Genomic DNA, 18,421 nt, shown 5'->3' with positions numbered 1-18,421 from the left:
GCCTGTCTACCAAATAACTACCAAGGAACTAGCCACAAGCAATCATATTCTTTGAACAGTGCTAGTGGCCAACCAACGAGGAAAGAAACTGTTGCCCTAGCGGTCAGCAAACCCAGAGCGGCTCACTAGCAGATCTGGCAATAGAGAAACAAGAAAGTCGAGGAAGAGTGGCTCAAGATATTCACTATCTTAGAAAAGAGGAACCATTCCCTCTTTTGGAAGCTTCTAAACAGCCTCAATAACTCCTCCCAGACAAAGAAAAACAGAGTGGCAGAAAGGGAAAGGATCATCTATATAACAAAATTATATCCAGATAAACATGAGAACAAATCAAATTCCAACCAGACTGTCATCATTCCCCACTTCACTGAAGCCTCTGTTATAGCAGCAATTAAGAAAAATGAGGAGTGATGGAGCTCCCAGGCCCAACGGCATTCCAGCAGCAGGATTCAAATCAGAGCAAGACTACTGGGTCAGGATACTGACTCTGCTCTTTAATCTTGCTTTCACTACAGCCAGGTTGGAGAATTCCTTAACAATGTTGACAAGTTCCTTGGTGTTGTTGGTGCTGGTTTCAATGTGTGCGGCAAGGGCTGTCTTCTTTGTTGCCCTCAGCAGGCAGTAGTAGAGGTTGAGGGAGGTCCTGAAGGCAGCCCCGTCAGAGGTGTCCTTGCTGGCGCGTCATCTCCTCTCCAACTGTTTTCTGTCCCGTTTCACTTTTCTGAGTTCTTGGGTGTACCAGCTGGCCTTTTTTAGACGATTTTCTCTGGATGTTGCACTTGATGGGGATAATGCTGTCTGCACAATTGGTGATCCAGGCGTTGAAGTTTTTCACTCCCTGTTCGAGATTGGTGGGGTAGGAGGACTGGAAGTACTAAGGGCGTTCGCCAAGTTGGTTGCTGAGATTTTCTTTCATCTCCAGTCGGGGGGAGTTGGTCATCTAGGTGGTGGCGGTGAGGGGCCTTGAGATTCTGAAGTGGACGATGGGGTGAGTTCTGTGACATGGCTGTATTTGGCACGGTTGCTGGAGGTGAAAATTGGGTTTAGTGTGTACCCCGCAGTGTGTATAGGGACATGGATCATTTGTGCCAATTCAGGGCTGCTCACACTTTCAAGGAGGTGTGCGGTGTTTTTGTTGTTAGGGTTGTCGATGTGGAAATTAAGGTCACCAGGAAGAAGTAGCACTTGGAGAATAAGGCTAAGGGCGCAATGAAGTCTGCGATGGGGTTACAGTAGATGAAGCGCGGTCTTGGAGGTAGGTATGAGAGGGTCACTTTGATGGTTGTCTTGTCATCCGTCTGGAGCTTGAAGTTGAGATATTCAATGGCGGTGGTGGTGTTATCAGTGGTGGTGGAACACTGTATTGTCTCTTAGTGGATGATGGCTGTTCCTCCTCCCGGCTTGTTGGTACGGTCCTGGTAAGTGATTTTATATCTATTTGGGATTGCTGTGGCAATGTCTGGGGCGGATGTGGGGTTGAGCCAGGTCTCAGTGAGGAAGACTATGTCAGGTGCAAGGGTGGAGACGAGGTCCCATAATTAAGCAGACTGCTTGCTTAGTGAGCGCTTGTTGAGAAAGGCACATGCAAGTTTGTGGAGCCTCAGAGTGGAGGGGCATAGAGTGGAGTAGAGTGACATACAGTGGAGTGCTATAGAGTGGACTGTCGTAGAGTGTTGTGACATAGAGTGGAGGGGCGTAGAGTGGAGAGGCAAAAAGTGGAGAGGTGAAGAGTGGAGAGGCAAAGAGTCGAGGGGGATACAGTAGAGCAGAGTGTTGTAGAGTTTAGCGTAATGGCGGGCCGTACCGTAGAGTGGAATGTTATAAGTTAAAGTAACATTATAGTTAGGTGTGATAAAAGAAACTATACATTTACTGAAAAAGCCAAAGGTGAAAGTGATGTTATAGTTAGGTGAATTTGTCAGTAACAACATTACCGTTTTGAACTAAAAAAAAAACACACATAAATTCACCAGTTATAGTTAGCCCCGCTAACTAGAACTTGCGCCCTTGCCATGCACTGCTCATGACCTCACATATGACACGACTCATGATATGTTCTATGACATAATTTATGACATCACCGATGACATCATCCAAGCTACTTTTGTACGCATTGCTCTAAAACGTGTATACCATTAGAGCTATGAAAGTAAGAGCAAAATAGCTCTGAATAATATGAAGCGTCTTTACTGCTATCATAAATACAATCACCATAGGTAAAGCAAGCTTGTGTTATTTATTATTTATTTATTTTATTTATTTATTTGTGCGTTTTTATATAGCGCGGACTTTAGAGCGCTTCACAATAGGAACAGAACTGATACATGAGAACATTACAAGTGAATAAAAAACAAAAGCAAACGTTACATTGAATGAAGCAAAAATGATAATCGTGAGCCAACAAAATACAAGAGGTAGCAAACGGTGCATTACAAAAGTGACAATCGTGAACCAACAAAATATAAGAGGTAGCAAACGGTGCATTACAGGAGGAAAAAGTGACGTGTGCAGGTTACAAAAGCGTACAAAGTAAACAGAGGTATAATACTGCAATATATGGAGGGCCCTCAAGCACAAGAACAAACGTTACGTAGGCCATGGTGGCACTTGTGCAGGTATCAAAAATAAACAAATGTAAGAGGTAGAAAACAGTGTGTTACAAGAGAAAGTGACGGGTGCATGTTACACACGAGTACCAAACACAGGTAGAAAGATAATACCGCAATAAATGGCAGACTCTCAAATCACAAGAACACACTGGGAAGACACTTCCATAGTCATGTACAGTAGATTTTTCTATAATGGAAGGGCTTCCTTCAGATAATAGAGAGGGCATGGATTACATTTGGAAGTGTCTTTGAAGGAGGAGAACTTTGAGGTTAGTTTTGAAGGCCTGGGAGGAGGTGGTGGTCGAAGCTGCGGTGGAAGGGAGTTCCAGATTCTCACCGCGTTGCCTGAAAAGGATTGTGCCATCGTTCTTTCCTTCTTGAAAGTGGGAGGTTCAAGCAGAAGATTTTCCGCATTACGTGATGGTCTAGAGCCTCCAGAGAGTTTCAGTTTATTCGCCAGGTAGCGAGGAGAGGAGGAGTGCAAGGCTTTGTGGGTGATACAAGCAGTCTTGTAGATAGCTCTAGCCTCGATTGGAAGCCAGCGGAGGGTGGATAACATCAGTGTGATGTGGTCGCTTCTTTTGGCCCCATAAATGAAACGAGCTGCTGAATGGAGAACAGATTTAAGGGGGGACAGGTGGGATTTGGGGAGGCCAGTAAGAAGGGAATTGCAGTAGTCAAGTCTGGAGAGGACCAGCGATTGCACCAGGGTTATAAGGTCCTGCTCCGGGAAGAAGCCACGGATCCCCCAAAGAAGGCGCAGATGGTATCGAGCAGACTTTGTGATGGAATTGATGTGGGGGGTTAGATTGAGTTTTTTGTCGTGTATGACACCAAGGGATTTTGCGCTGTCAGCAATGATGGGTTTAGTGTTCAGTAGATTCAACTGATCCATCCATGATTGCACCGGGGGAGGAGAGATTGAAGAGGAGAAGAGGAGGAACTCGGTCTTGGAGGGATTCAGAATCAGTTGATGAGTAAACATCCAGTTATGAATGGAGTCGAGAGTAGAGCTTAGGATAGAGAGATCGTGAGTGGAGGCAACCTTGAGGTAGATTTGAGTGTCGTCAGCATAGAAATGATAGTGGATCCCGGATTTACTTAGGAGATTTCCTCGTGGTTCTAAATAGAGGTTGAACAATGTGGGTGCAAGTATAGAGCCCTGAGGAACACCTTGACCTACCACCACAGGAGATGAAAGGCTGTTCGCTATTTTGATCATTTGTGATCTATCAGAGAGGAAGGAGGCAAACCATTTAAGCACAGTGCCCTCCATGCCCATTCTCTGTTTGAGAATGTTGAGAAGGGTGTTGTGATTGACAGTGTCAAAGGCTGCAGAAGGGTAGGATGAGCGACCTGATCCACCAGTGATTTCACTTTTTCGTCGAGGAATATAGCGAAATCCGCTGCTCTCTTTGCAGAATCCTCCAGCTTGGAGGAAGGGGGAGAGCAGTCAGGACTCTTGATGAGATCAAATAGTTTTTTGGGTCTATTTTTGGCTGAGTCAAGGAGGGTTTTGAAGTGCACCGCTTTCCCAAGGAAGATGTGTTTGTGGTACTTGGATCTTGCGGAGCGAAGCGTGGACAAGTTATCGGTGGAGGGCACTTGCCTCCATTGTTTCTCCAGGAATCTTAGCTGCTTCCTTTCTTCATAGAGGGATTTGTTGAACCAAGGTGCTGAGGGGGTGGGCCTTAACCTTTTGCTTTTGAGTGGAGCGACGTTGTTAATTTCATCTGCAAAAACTGTGAGGCATTGGGAGGTGAGATCGTCAACATCTAGGTTCGGGTCTAGCCTTGGAAGTGATAACAAAGCTGATTCACAGAGGGGACCGACATCAATATTTTTAAAATCACGGAACCAGGAGATAGCCCTCTTGGGTTGGCCAAGTGTTATAGCGTGTGAAAGTTGAAAAGAGAATGGGACGAGGAGGTGGTCAGACCAGTCTACGTGAATAGGGGTAGTGAAGGAAAGAATGCCTGCTTTAGAAATAACAAGGTCCAGGATTGAGCCCTTAGAGTGTGTTGATTTTGTGCAGTGTTGGATGAGATCGTTAACAGAGAGGAAGGTGGCCAGGGAGTTTGCGGAGGAGTCTTCCGGTGAGCCCCAGTGGAGATTGAAGTCACCCACGAACGTCTGATTGTCACTTTGCGAGTATTGGTCACTGATGAAGTCAGTGAGTTCCTCCAAAAAACGAAGGGCCACTACGAGGCGGGCGGTAAATGACATGGAATCTAAGGGGTGAACGGTGGTGTACTTGTAGCTCAAAAGAAAGGCATTCAAAGGTATGGAAGGAGCTGATAGGAGAGGCCTTGAGTTGAACGGAGTTTCTAAAGATGACTGCAACACCTCCCCCCGTGTTGACAGTTCTGTCATTCCTAAGTATAGAATAGCCTGTAGGTAATAGGAGATCAAACGTAGAATGCGAGGTATCTTTGAACCAGGTCTCAGTGAGGAAGAGCATATCAATATTGTGGTAGGTGATGGTATCTGAGATTTCAAGTTTGTGTTTTACTGCAGATCTGCAGTTGTGGAGCAGACAGCGCAGCTCTGTCAGGACTGTTTTGGTTGCGGGGGCACTTGGGCTCTGAAGGGTGATCGGGATGTTGTGCTTATGTGGGGGTGCTCGGGAGGGTTTAGGTGGATGCTTGGTTCTGACAGAGGAGATGGTTGGAATAGTGTAGATAGTAGGGTTGCTAGGGTATGCAGGTTGAGGAAGGGCGGCGTTCAAAGGATTGTGTGAGTTAACAAAGTTTGCAGACGACTGATTGAGCTTGGCTGAATTGAGGTGAGGGGGCGAGGTGCATCTCGTGGGAAGTTGGGAGGGAGCGGGGGTGCACGGAAAGGTGGAAATCTTAGAGCTTAGAAGTGAAATTGCAACTGTAAGCTGGGAGATGGAGGTGATAAGGGAACCTAGCATATTTTCCAGCGAGAGTAATGCAGAGCACGGAAGGTTGGGTGGATCGATGGACACAGGTGGGGGTGGAATTGGTGGTGGAAGGTAGGGAGAGGTGGGTGGATAGGAGGTGAGTTGGGGTGTAAGGTTCAAAAGTGGGGAAAGGTGGAGGTTGAGAGCAGGAGTTAATGAATCGGAGGTTAAAGGAGAGTTGCCTTTGTTGGTGTTGCAAGAAGGAGAGGAATTAGGGATAACTTTAGGGGGAGAAGGTTGCGGAACACAGCGGTAGGGAAGAAGGAGAGGGGAGGACTGTGTGGAGTCATGGGAATGAAGGAGGTTTGGGAGGAGAAGAGGTGAGGTGGTTGTGGAGGGAATGTCAGGTAGGAGAGGAGGCTGTGAGGGAACGGGCATCTGGCAGAGTGGGGGGGGGGTTGAGCGAAAGGGAAGTTGGGGAAAGGAAGTGGTACTGTTGGACCCGAGGGAGGGAAATGGACAGGGTTACCAGGGGGGGAAAGGGAGTAGCATAGCATTGCTGGAGGAGTGGCAGGGAGGAGAGAGGTGCAATGGGATTGAGGCGACATCCGGGTGAATAACGAAGGGAGGGGGAGGTGGATAGGAGGTATGGAAGAAGGGATAGGGGGAGCGTAGGGAATGTTCACTGGGGGAGAAGGTTGGAGGAGAGGTGAACTAAAAAGGGGAGTGACTGGAAGGAAAATGGGGGAGGAGAAGAGATTGGAGTACCGGGATGATGCAGATTGAACGAGGAGCGCATTAGCTAGCGGTGAGGCTGAAGTAAAGTGGGAGAGGGCATATTGTGAGGGGGAGGAATAGGAGAGGAGGTCACAGGGGAGGGGGCGGGAAGAGGGCCGACCTGTGATTCTTGAGTGTGCAGCCAATAGGAGTGTAGGGAGGAGAGAGGGAGTAATGGGTGGAGCTAGAAGGAGAGTCGGGGGAAACCCTGGTCGCAGAGGAGGGGAGTAGGGAGGGGAAGAGGTGGTCAAAGAGCGAAAGATAGGTGTCATTGCCTTGGATCATGACAGTACCGTTGTTATAGAGTGAGATAGTGAGGTAACCGTTGAAACGCGTGGAGGGGGAGATTTTTAGCTGTTTCCCATGAGGGATAGAGGATGAGGAGGTGACGTTAAGGGAATCGTAAAAGCTGGTGGACCAAGAGGAGGTGTCTTGAGTGAAGAAAATGAAATCATTTTCGAGCCTCCCAAAACGACTATTGTGAAATTGATCAACAAAGAGGGAATCCGGGAAACGTTTGATAGTTTTGTGCTTCAATCGTTTTGTTGCAGCTTTAGTCAGGCTGGGAGGATAAATGATTTTGTAGCAATTAGTTCCAACCTTAACTCGAGTGGTGGCCATGATGGGAAAATGTGGCGGAGGAGGGTGGGGGGGGGATGAGAGGAAAGTGTTACTGGGAAAGCGGTGGAGAAGAGAAAGAAAAGGGCATAAAGGGGGCACATAATCCAGACGTTAGGGTGAGGATATCAGAACTAATGTGCCGTCCGGGACTAGCAAAGCCTAAGTATGCACAACAGCCTAATCATCTTAAGACCACCTGAAGAGGTGCTCATAACAGGGTGCGGAAGACAGAATACATGAAAAGCATTTTCTAGCACTAACAAATATGTACAGGCGCCCTATAAACCTTGCAGACTCCCTGGCCAAAGGGCCATCTCAGAGGGGGACTCAAATGCACTGAAACCATAGTGTCAAAGGTGCTGTCCCTGCAGCAGGACTCCAACTTGATCAGATCTGTCCCCACGGAAAAGTAACTTAAAAGGTGCAGCTGGCACTAATAGCCGCGCAGTTGAAAAAGGTATAAACCATGCAGCTGGAAACAGCTCAACTTGCAGCACATCTGTAAACGGCCTCAACGATGAAGCTGGCACTACTTGCTGCGCAGCCGTAAATGGCCTAAACGGTGCAGCTGGCACTACTTGCTGCGCAGCTGTGAAAAGGCCTAAACGGTCAGCTGGCACTACTTGCTGCGCAGCTGTGAAAAGGCCTAAACGAAGCAGCTGGCACTACTTGCTACGCACTACTTGCTACGCAGCTGTTATTTGCAACATTAACCCTATATCAAATACTTTATGGGTAGCCAAGTTCATGTTGACTAACAACCACAGTTGAAAGGGTAACCTATCCTGCACACAGTGTTCAATCTCTATACAAATGTTCAGGGCAAATCACACGGCCCTCTTCCCTTAAAGGAATCGGACCCAGGGGTGGGCTCTGAGAGGGGGTCTGCATGACCCCCTCCCCATTTTGTGTAATTTCATCCCTGGGGTTGGGTTCCCCTGGGCCTCAGGAGGCATGGGGAGGAGGGCCGGACGGCCCCTCTCCCTATTTGGCACAAGGGTGAGCTCTCTGGAGTCTCTGTAGGCACAGGGAGGGTGGGCCCCGTGGCCCCCTCCACATATAAGCTAATTTCGGCCCCGGTGGTGGGCTCCCCAGGGCCTCTAAAGGCTTGCGGAGGGGGGACACGCGGCCACCCTCCCCTTTATAAAACAGCCCCAGGGTTTATAGCTATAGAATTTTTTTTGATACTGCAAGTGTTGCGGGATCACACAATATTTTGTCTTTTTTATCATTTTGACCCACGGGGGTAGGGTGGGTCCCTCCGAGTCCCCCTCATGGGGCCTAGTGGGTCAGGATATCCCTTCCCTGCCTCCTTATATTGTTATTACTTTTTTTAACTTCAGGACAGGGGACTAGGTCTCTGAGTCCTGTAATGACCAATCAGAGTGCGCGTGGGAGTCTGACTCCCACGGGGGCAGGATGGCCCAAGGGAAATAATGCTTCCTGAGCCAATCAGAATGGTCTATTTTTAATTAACACACCTGCGAGTCTGAGACTCTTGCAAGCCCAGCCATCCAAATATCTATTTTTTTGTTCCTTAATGTCTCAAAAACTACTGAATGGATTTACACCAAATGACCAAAAGCACAATCTGCGGACCAAGATCTAGCTTCCTGCCGAATTTGGAATAATTCTGTTCAGCAGTTTTTGGTGCAGCCCGTCTTAAAGAAGTCTATGGAAAATGCATGGAGGTTTTCCGTTTTAGGACCCCCCTTTTGTCTCGGTCCCAGCTTTACGCTTCATCCCGAAACATTCCAGGAAGGAGCTGAGGCGGATGAACCTTGTTTTTGGAAGGTTTTGTGAAGATTCAGCAAACAGGGACAAAGTCATTAGCAACCAGCAAAACCAAAAAATGATCTTCCTATGGAAAAGCAGACAAAACTATAACTACCTAGTGACAACTGCCACTGGGTAATATATTACCTACAGGCGGTCGCCAGTAGGTAGTTATAGTAAGGACCATGTTTCTATAAAAATAATGTTTATGACTTGCTTGTATCTTCGGTGCCTTGATGAATCTTCGCAACATTTTCCCCAAAAAGTGTCATGGTAAGTCTCGGGGTGATCTGTCAAGCGGGTGCCGAAAAAAGAGGGGGAATTAAAATAAATGATTTCCCATGTTAATTCCAATCAGAGCTTTGAACAGGACTACAGCCAAACTCGCTGGGCAGAACTACACTTAATTTGGAAGAAAGGTAGATTTTGGTTGGCAGATTATGCTTTTAGTTACCCAGTGTAAATTTGTTCAGTAGTTGTTGAGAAATTTAAGGAAAAACAAATAAAGATATCTGGGCAGAGCCTGAGCACAGGTCTCATGGTGAAATGTGATTGGCTGCCAAAACTTCCATCAGGTTTTGGCAGCCATCTTGGGACTCAGCTTCAGTCAAGTCCTACAAAAAGAATTTAAATAAAAGAAAAGGGAGCCGGGTAGGAATACCCTGACACCCTAGGTGTGGTGGTTGGGACCCCCTGTGACTATGACAGAACCAAAAATCACTTTAAAAAAATGCCTAGCCCCCTTTATCAGCCACTCTGCAATTCGCCTCCTGTTACACTACTGGTTGGGGGATGAAGTCATATTTGACTGCTGAGGGTCGTTGGGGGACAAGAACCCCCACTGTTGTCACAAGTAAGTCCCCACAGTGGCATTGCTCAGATCTCCTCAGAGGCCCAGCCCCCTTTCTCACCCACTCTGCAAATACTGGTGCACTACTCGTTGGGGGATGAAGTCCCATTAGCTGCTGAGGGTCGTTGGGGGCCAAGAACCTTTATTGTTGCCACAAGTAAGTCCCCCACAGTAGGATTGCTCATACTTTGTTGGAGGCCCCACCCCATTTCTAAACAACTTTGTAAATACGCTTCCAGGTGCACTACTGGTTGGGAGACTCAGTCCCCTTGGCTGCTGACGGTCGTTAGGGCCGAGGAACCCCTATTGTTGCTGCAAGGTAAGTCCTCTACAGCGGGATTGCTCAGACCTCGTCAGAGACCCTGCCCCCTTCCTCAACCACGCGCACCTCCTGGCATACTACTCTTGAGGGGTGAATTCTAGGGGTGAGCACTCTGCTCCGTGTTTTTTCTGATCTCCGCATTCCAAGCTGAGAGCAGAGTGGCAAAACTCTGCGCACTACGCCGGTGAATCAGAGTTTACCTTCCACCCCTCACAGACCCAATCAGACACTCTTACACCCACTTAAGGCCCCACTCATACTCTCTCACACCCACTTACAAACCTACTCAGAAAGTCAAACACCCACTGAGACACTCATGTACTCATGTACTCACTCAGTGTCAAAGGTTAGTGGTTACAGTTAGGAAATAAACTAAGAAAAACCTTACAAATTCACTTCTTTGGTTACAGGGACGTTATAGCTAGGAAATAGAATTAAAAAACTGTAAAAATTCACTGAAAAAACAAAAGTTACAAGACTGTTACAGTTAGGCTCAGATTTCACTCATACAAAACCAGTGAAATTCAGCAGTTATAGTTACATGAGCTAACTATAACTTACGCCCCGCAATGCACTGCTTATGATCTCACATATTACATCACTCATTACATGGTCAGTGACATTGCCGATGACATCCCTGATGACATCTCAAATTACATCACTGATTTAATCATACACATACCCACTCACACCCCATACAACCTCTCATATGTCCACTCACACACCTACACCACCACTCACATACCCATTCACAGACCCATACATGTACTTACACAATCACTCACTTATCTATAGAGCCACTCACTCACTCATAGAGCCTGATCATACAACCAGTCACTCACCCATACAGCCACTCACATGGCCACTCACTTACCCATACAACCACTTACATACTCAGTCCCTCACTCATACATCCATTCAGACACCCACTGACTCACTCACCCATATAGTCACTGACACAACCACTCGCCCACCCATACAGCCAGTGACACAGCCACTCACTCACCCACCCATACAGCCATTCACACATCAACTCACTCACCAATTCAGCCACTCACACAGCTACTAAACCACCCACACAGCTACTCAGTCACCCAATTATACACCCATATAGCCACTCACCTGTACAGTCACTCAGACACCCACTGACACACACAATGACTCACATAAGCTATGTTAAAAAAGGATTCACTCATTAGCAAGGGCGGCTCTTTGAGGTAGAAAAATCAAATGATAATAACATGGTTATTTTCATTTTATTTTTTGTAGGTTCGGGGATGGGTTAGGGCGGGGGGGGGGCTCGAGGCTCAGGGGTGCGAGTGTTTTGCTCACTCCAAGTGAGCATGACTGATTGTCCGGCTGTCCTGGCTCGGTCAAACAATCATGCACACTTTGCATGTCCCCACCAGGCTGCATTACAGAGCCTGGTTGGGAACATGCCCCAGGTTCCCATCTGAGCGCTGATCCACGGCACTCAGACCAAACGCAACGCTGCCTCACTGGATATTGCAGTGCTACCAAAATCTTCCCACCAGTAGACGCTCTTGACCAAATACACAATAGTATCGTGATCAATTATAAGAAAAACAAACCAGTAAATAGCAATGATACCACATGGACAACAGCATCCTTCAATGATGTAAAAATTGTTATAAATCTCTGCTGAAAACTTCTAAAACTGTCCTACGGAATAATCGTTTTCAGAAGCAAAAAATCATGTCTACAGTCTTTCAAATTGTTTAAGGACTCTTTCGTCCTACTTGTATCAAGCATTGTTTGCTTGCTTTACAAGAACTCTGTGACAATCTGCCAGATTATTTCTTTCAGAAAACTGAAAAAAGAATTAAAAAATGTTAAAATATATTTTCCCAAGTTCAGTAGCCACCACTGAACCGATGGGAGGAGGCCAATGATTATTTTCTTTCTTTCTTTCTCTCTAACGCTCTCTCTCACTTCGTGGATAATGTATTAGTGCTTATACAATAAAGCAACTATCTGACATTAATGTGGGCTCTCTTGCAGATTATTGCCCCACTAAGATCTTGAAACTTGTTGCACGGGTCATGGTATGTGGGATCACTGAACTGTGTAAATTTGTCACTAACGTCAGCAGTGCTCGATGCCTGGAATAAAGATATTGATCCTTCAATCCCGGTGAATATTCACCCTTTATCATTGCTCCCCCAGTAATAAAAGATTCTTGACAGTGTAGCTAATTTTGAACTTTCTCATTTTGGAGAACTGCTTGTCCTCCTGGAACTTGCTTATGTGGACCTTCGTCCTGTCCCAGCCAGAGCACAGAATTGTAGTTGGCGACTGCTCTTCATATATTAGACTCAGTTTAGATGATGGTGAACACCATCTATCTCAGGGCTCCTGAATACGTTCCACTCTCTGTAATATATTTCTTTGCATTTCAGCAACAACTTCAGTCGTGTATAAAGTGCTTTTGTTACACCAATGACACACAACTATTAGTGCGGTTAGAGATCAAAACTTATGCAGGAATCACTTTATCAGTGTTTATCAGCAACTATGACTTGGATGAGTTCCAATTTATTAAAGTTGAAGTTTGAAAAACAGATATCTTGTTATTGAAATACTCCCTCCCCGTTGTAGTAGGACTATAGCCCTCCAGCTATACTTATGACTACTCTGACCTTTTAGCTGCAACTGCACATTTAAGTAAACTTGTGGTTTAAGTTCTAGAAATAGTTCTAAGTTCTAGAAATATCAGGACTAGATTAAGGCAATTGAGTCAAGCCAAGTTTCCTTAAATGTTCCTTAAATAGACTTCATATTGACCAATGTGCTGCTGAAAGCTTCATTTTGGATCATCTTGCTGCTTTTCTCTGACTGCCTGCCGTAGTCAAAACTGGTTTCAAAAGTCTTTGTATTTGTTATCGACATTTGATAATTCACGAATTCAGCTCTATCTTTAATCAAACTAGTTTTGGTAGAAATAGTCCTACCCCATCTCTTCTATCTACCTCAACCCATCTGTCGAAAAATCCTAAAATGTGTTCTTTGAAACTGGGGAGAAGATCTGGAACTCACTGCGTATCTTACGTCGTTGTTAAAACAACCAATGTATAATTCAGTAAAAGCTTAAAAACCTGGTTGTTCTCCTGCTCTGGTATAATCAAATTATTTCATCTTGCTGCAATACAATTTTTCCAAAGTATCGGGATTTCATCAGAGATCAACAAAGCAATATAGAGAACTGTGTAAAGTTAATCAGTGAAATGAATTTGAATCTCATTCTCCTTCCTGGCTGAAGTGAAGGCCACAAGAAAAGTGAGGTTGGTGATGTGTTCTATGCACTGGTTCAAAAGAGGACACCTTTAATTTAGAAAGAATAATATGCATTTCCCTAAGAGGTTTGGGTTTCCCGACTGGTGGAAAAAATGTTCTTAGTCCATGTAAGAAAACTTTAATCTATGGAATGGTGAAATAGCACATGCCTGAGAACAGGATGAAAAATAAGCATAAATAGCATCAAGATTTTTTTTTACACACCAAAACTGTAAGTCTGATTTAGCAAATTAACGAAGATAAGGTACTGCTATTTCTTTATGACATTCTTGGGTCACGTAATGACACACAATAAGCAGACCCTTTTCTACTTAATGGCATACAAGGATCTTGACAGAGGTGGTTTAGCTCCTTAAAGAAAGGATTAGACAGTCTTCTGGAAGTTTCAAATGTAAATATTGAAGTACTTAGGTGTCGGGTGGTCTACTACAGCGAAGAAAGACTGCAATCGAAAATCCTCCCTGAAATGTTCAGGAAACAATGTAGCGGGTATGGAACATGGTTTATTGGACAAATTAAAGAAGCTCTGAATAACACTACTGATTGGGCTACTGACTGGGTCCCATTAGTGGGTCCAAACCATACTAGTCAGATTAGAGTGCTCAGCACCCCTCCCCCCAAGTATTCTCATTGCTATTGTGTTAAAATGTGTCTCATTATTTTAATGTGTTGTTAACATCACATCAAAGACACCTGCATCTTTGAGTACCTAAGAGTGGGTCTGTTACCAGAATTCTCTGTATGAGACCTACAATCACACAACATTGAAAGGGCAAGACAAGTAAAAGAAATGTTCAGAAAATGTAATAGGTGCATACATAGCCTTGATGCTTTCAGTGAGATTAGTTTCAAAGGACAGGAACTGCTTTCCTCTTTTGGTGAAACCTTTAACCTCAGATCCAGTTGACACAAAAACCTTTTCTTGTGGTGTCCCAAGGGCTCCTCCTAGCTCCAGTCTTGATATTCTCTGTCCAGGTAATGTCTTGAAAACTGGCTGCCAAAGCAAAAAAAGACACTAAGTATAACAAGAAAGACCAATTCCAACACAGAAAAATCAATATCGTACTCAGAATACTAAATACCAAGGTTGTCTAGAACCAGACAGGCACGTAGTTATTAGGTCAGTAGATAAGCATCACCGTTCACAAAAATTAAGTACCTCCAGCAACCTCACCCCATCACAAGACATTTTCAACAAGCTCTTTGCATTCTTCTGTAGCACAAACTCCTCCATATACAGCATCTTTAACCCTCAATCGGACCCAGTCACTGTTGCAACTGAACTTCCCAGCACGGCCAAAGAATGAACACTGACCTAGAGGCCCCGCCGTCACCACCATCAAAATTACTGCTTATATGAAGACGATCTACTCAGGTACCCAATCTGACCCATGCCCTCACCAAAGACTTCACCAAAGGACTCCTACCAATCTGCAAAGCACTAACATCAATCCTCAAAGCCTCCATCGACTCAGCCACATTCCTGGACACCTGGAAACATGCCTCCATTATTGCCTTGCTCAAGAAACCATCCACTGACCCAGTCACACTTTCCAACTACATACCAATTCCCTCTTACCATACCTGACAAATGCCTTACAGAAAATAATAAAATAACATTTCACTGACCACCAGCTCCTCTATGCCATGCAGTCCGGATTCAGGTCCAACCACAGTACAGAAACAGCACTCATGGTAGCCACAGACATTTGCATGCTCCTTGCCAGAGGAGACACAGCAGCCCTCGTTCTTCTGAGCCTCTCTGCAGCATTTGGCAAGGTCTCACATACCATCCTCATCAGACGCCCGTACAAGATTAGCATCCAAGCACTTGCTCTCGACTGGAACAGCTCCTTCTTAACCGATAGAACACAAGCAGTCAGCCTGGCCCATTACTCCTAGGAAGCCAGCAAACACATCTATGGAGTACCTCAAGGTTCGTCGCTCAGTCCCACACTCTTCAAAGCATACATGATCCCTCTGTCCAACGTCATCCGTGCACACATTAACCTCCTCTTCTACGCCAACCACCAACAACTCGTAGTTTCCCCTAATACAAAAAACAAATTCACTGCCTGCATAACTGAAGTTGCTAACTGGATGAAGGACAACGGTCTCAAGCTCAACACTGACAAGAAAGAAGTAGTGATCTGCGGCAATAACACTTCACTATAGGACTCCAACTGGTGGTGGGACAAATTCAGACCCACATCCAGCACCCATGCTAGGAACCTCGGAATAACCATCGACAGCAAACTGGACATGACCACACAAGTAAACGGGGTCACTGAATCATGTTACCACATTCTAAAGATGCTGAGGAAGATCTTCAAATGGCTCCGCAGCAACGCTAGAAAAACTGTCACTCATGCACTAGTCATCAGCAAGTAGGATTACGTGATAACCAAGCAACTCTTTAGAAGACTACAAACCATCTAGAATTCAGATCCAGACTCATCCTCAACCTTCACACCACACCTCAGGGAACTCCACTGGCTCCAACACACAATTGCATTAATTTCAAATTCCTCACACACACGTTCAAGGCACTACACAACCTGAACTGTCACATCTGCTTCCACCAACCACCCAGACACCTCCGCTCCACAAGACTCCTACTCGCACAAATCCCACTCTTACACAGAGCCAGAGTACGTGGACAGGCGTTCTCTTACAAAGCTGCCAAAAGCATGGAGCGGCCTCCCACTCAACATCAGAGCCTCCTCCTCTCTTCTTGTACTCCACAAGAAGCTGAAGACTTGGCATTTTAATTAACCAGTCTACCACAGGCAGAGCTAGACACACACACCTGTTCAGTGCAAGGCTACCCTCAAGGAAGACAGTGCATTTTACAAAAACACATAACATAGATAATGATTTAAATGTTCCATTGCTACTTCATGTTATTACTACATAGCCTGCTAATCTGAAGTCAAAAACTAGAAAAATCTACTCTGTTGAACCAAAAATAGTGGCTTCATTTGTCACTGACAAGCAGCAGTGACATTAGCAAAGACACCAAAAACAGAATATCTAGCAGTCATCCATGGGTTAAAAGAAGCAGAATTGCTAGCACCATGGCAAATGCTGTAGCAGAGGGTATCAAGCGAGACAGTCAACTATTGCAAAAAGTACAGTACTGTTTTAAGTGGCTCAAGTTCTCTTGCTCATTCTCACTATTTTTCAGTCTTACTAGCCCTTTTCTCTAGCTTTCCAGGACAGCATCAGAGTAAACTTGAAAAGCACAGAACACAGCAGTTGTCAGTTAATTCAAGTTGAGTAACATAATAAAATAACTGAAACCACTTTGATAGGAATAGCTAAGATAGCACTCAACATACTATTGCCTGCTCTCATATGTCAAGTATATTTAGGGAGAAATGACCTGTGAATAGTGGGGCGGATTCTTACCTGTACACGCAACCAGCATCATGTCACCCATGGCATTTGGTTTAAGTAATCTGCTCAGTCTAGAATGCTTAAGACAGGGGGAGTACACATGTTGTACTGCTGTGCTAGTATCACACAATTCTCATGTTGACTGAACACTTATACAGAACCTATAACAATGTTACCATTATGTTGAGAAATACGATAGAAGAAGAAAGGATGTGCAATAATGACACAAGGCTGGCGGACAGATGTTTGGTTGTGAAATACTTACAAAAGGAAAAATGGACATAACAGTGTTATGTAACTGCTTGAAGGAACCAAAGTGACAAACAAAATGTATGAAATTTAACGCACTATAGCAGTCAGGAGAAACGCAAGTGCTCTTTTAGGCAAGGGTGACAACATAATATCACCTTTGTCCATAGAGAGCAATCTCTTCATAGATAATGCAAGAGTCAGTGATCTGGAATGCATTGAGGGACATAGCCCAATAGTTCACTAGTGAGACAATCATCCACAAGCAGAAGAATGATCACAACGTTTACAGGCAGCTTCTGTATCACTGGTCGGCTTGAAAGCAATTTGACATCGGAAGCTTTGACGTTTTAAGATTACACACAGGAAACGCTAAGACCGTCGGCAATTATATTTTTTCTCTTGTCCGACTTCCAATTTAAATTTCGCCTGGACATTTAATATAGAGTGCTAAATCATTTTTTGATAAATGAGTCAGCAACTATCACTACCTACAAAATCTGTAAATATCCTGTGACATTTGGCATTAGCAAGAGATTTAGAGGCTTTTCTGAATATCTGAGAAAAATGTACAGAGGTTTCAAGCACTGCCTACAAATAAACTTGGTTTCCTGTGAGTATTCATGCACAATCTAAGGCAAAATTAGCATCACGATCTGATGACCAGGTTCGGGATAGACGTTTTTTAATTTTTGTTTTCTGTGGTTCAGTGGCTGGTGGCTACATTAAGAATTTGCCTCTTTCAGTAGAGATGGAAAATTACACTTTGTACTGTATTCTGAAGCTGCTGCATTCACAACTGTTTTCCCTAATGTGAGGCAAAGACATATGCAAATTGGGGGAAGTAGTACAGCAAGGTCCAAGTTAGGTGGTGAATGGCCTTGGCAAAGGCCTATGCCTGGCCAAGAATATAAAATCAGATTTATCTTAAGTGATGTAAGCTTGCATACAGGAACTCACTCACAATGAATAAGAAACATTTACAGACTTGTACCAGCTAAAATTTACAATATTACAATTACATTTATCTTACCAACTTTAAAAAGGCTTTGATGTGTGTTCAGGACTAGTAAGACTATCAATCCAAGCATAAAAATGCTCAAATATATTTTTCAAACTTACCACGACTTCTGCTTTCTTGATCCCAAAACAAGTAATAACACCATCATTGTCTCCAATGGCCACCTGAAACAGATTTAACAGCATTAATTATTGGTTAAATAATATTAACAACTTCTAACCATGTCTGTGAACTATGAAGACTTTATTGCTTCATTGTCTACACCGAGCCAGCATTTCCACATCCAGAAACCAAGTAGATCATTATGGTCCAATATTAAGGTTTGTACCAAGCCTACGAAACTGAATCATGGAAAGGGGCAAACAAGTCAGTGTGTGACACTTCATGTCACATCACTGGCTAACCAAAAACCAACCAGAATGCTGAAAGGCAAATTTGACAATGGGCTCAAAGTGCAAGTAGAGTGAAGTATGAAAGATATAAAATGTACAAATAAGATGCGTTTCCAAATCACACCACCTGTCAAAATACTACTACTACTACTAATAATAATATTATAGTATTATTTATTGGAGTACCCTCTTTATTTACTTTTAGGTATGGTTTCAATATGATT

General features: G+C 44.5%; 1 protein-coding gene across 1 annotated transcript in view; it reads right to left on the bottom strand.

Moving 5' to 3' along the window:
* Positions 1–18,421, bottom strand: part of BBS7 (Bardet-Biedl syndrome 7) — a 388,515-nt gene that overhangs the window by 278,935 nt on the left and 91,159 nt on the right. The window contains exons 3-4 of the mRNA XM_078676844.1: positions 17,907–17,969; positions 13,955–14,130 (exon numbers count right to left, since the gene is read on the bottom strand). Of these exons, the coding sequence (XP_078532970.1) occupies positions 13,955–14,130; positions 17,907–17,969 (239 nt within the window). The remainder of the gene's footprint in view (positions 1–13,954; positions 14,131–17,906; positions 17,970–18,421) is intronic.

This window comes from Lissotriton helveticus, chromosome 2_1, assembly GCF_964261635.1.
Source record: "Lissotriton helveticus chromosome 2_1, aLisHel1.1, whole genome shotgun sequence".
Classification (NCBI taxonomy): domain Eukaryota; kingdom Metazoa; phylum Chordata; class Amphibia; order Caudata; family Salamandridae; genus Lissotriton; species Lissotriton helveticus.
The sequence above is the reverse complement of the archived record's forward strand: the minus strand, read 5'-3'. Positions and strand labels throughout refer to the sequence as shown.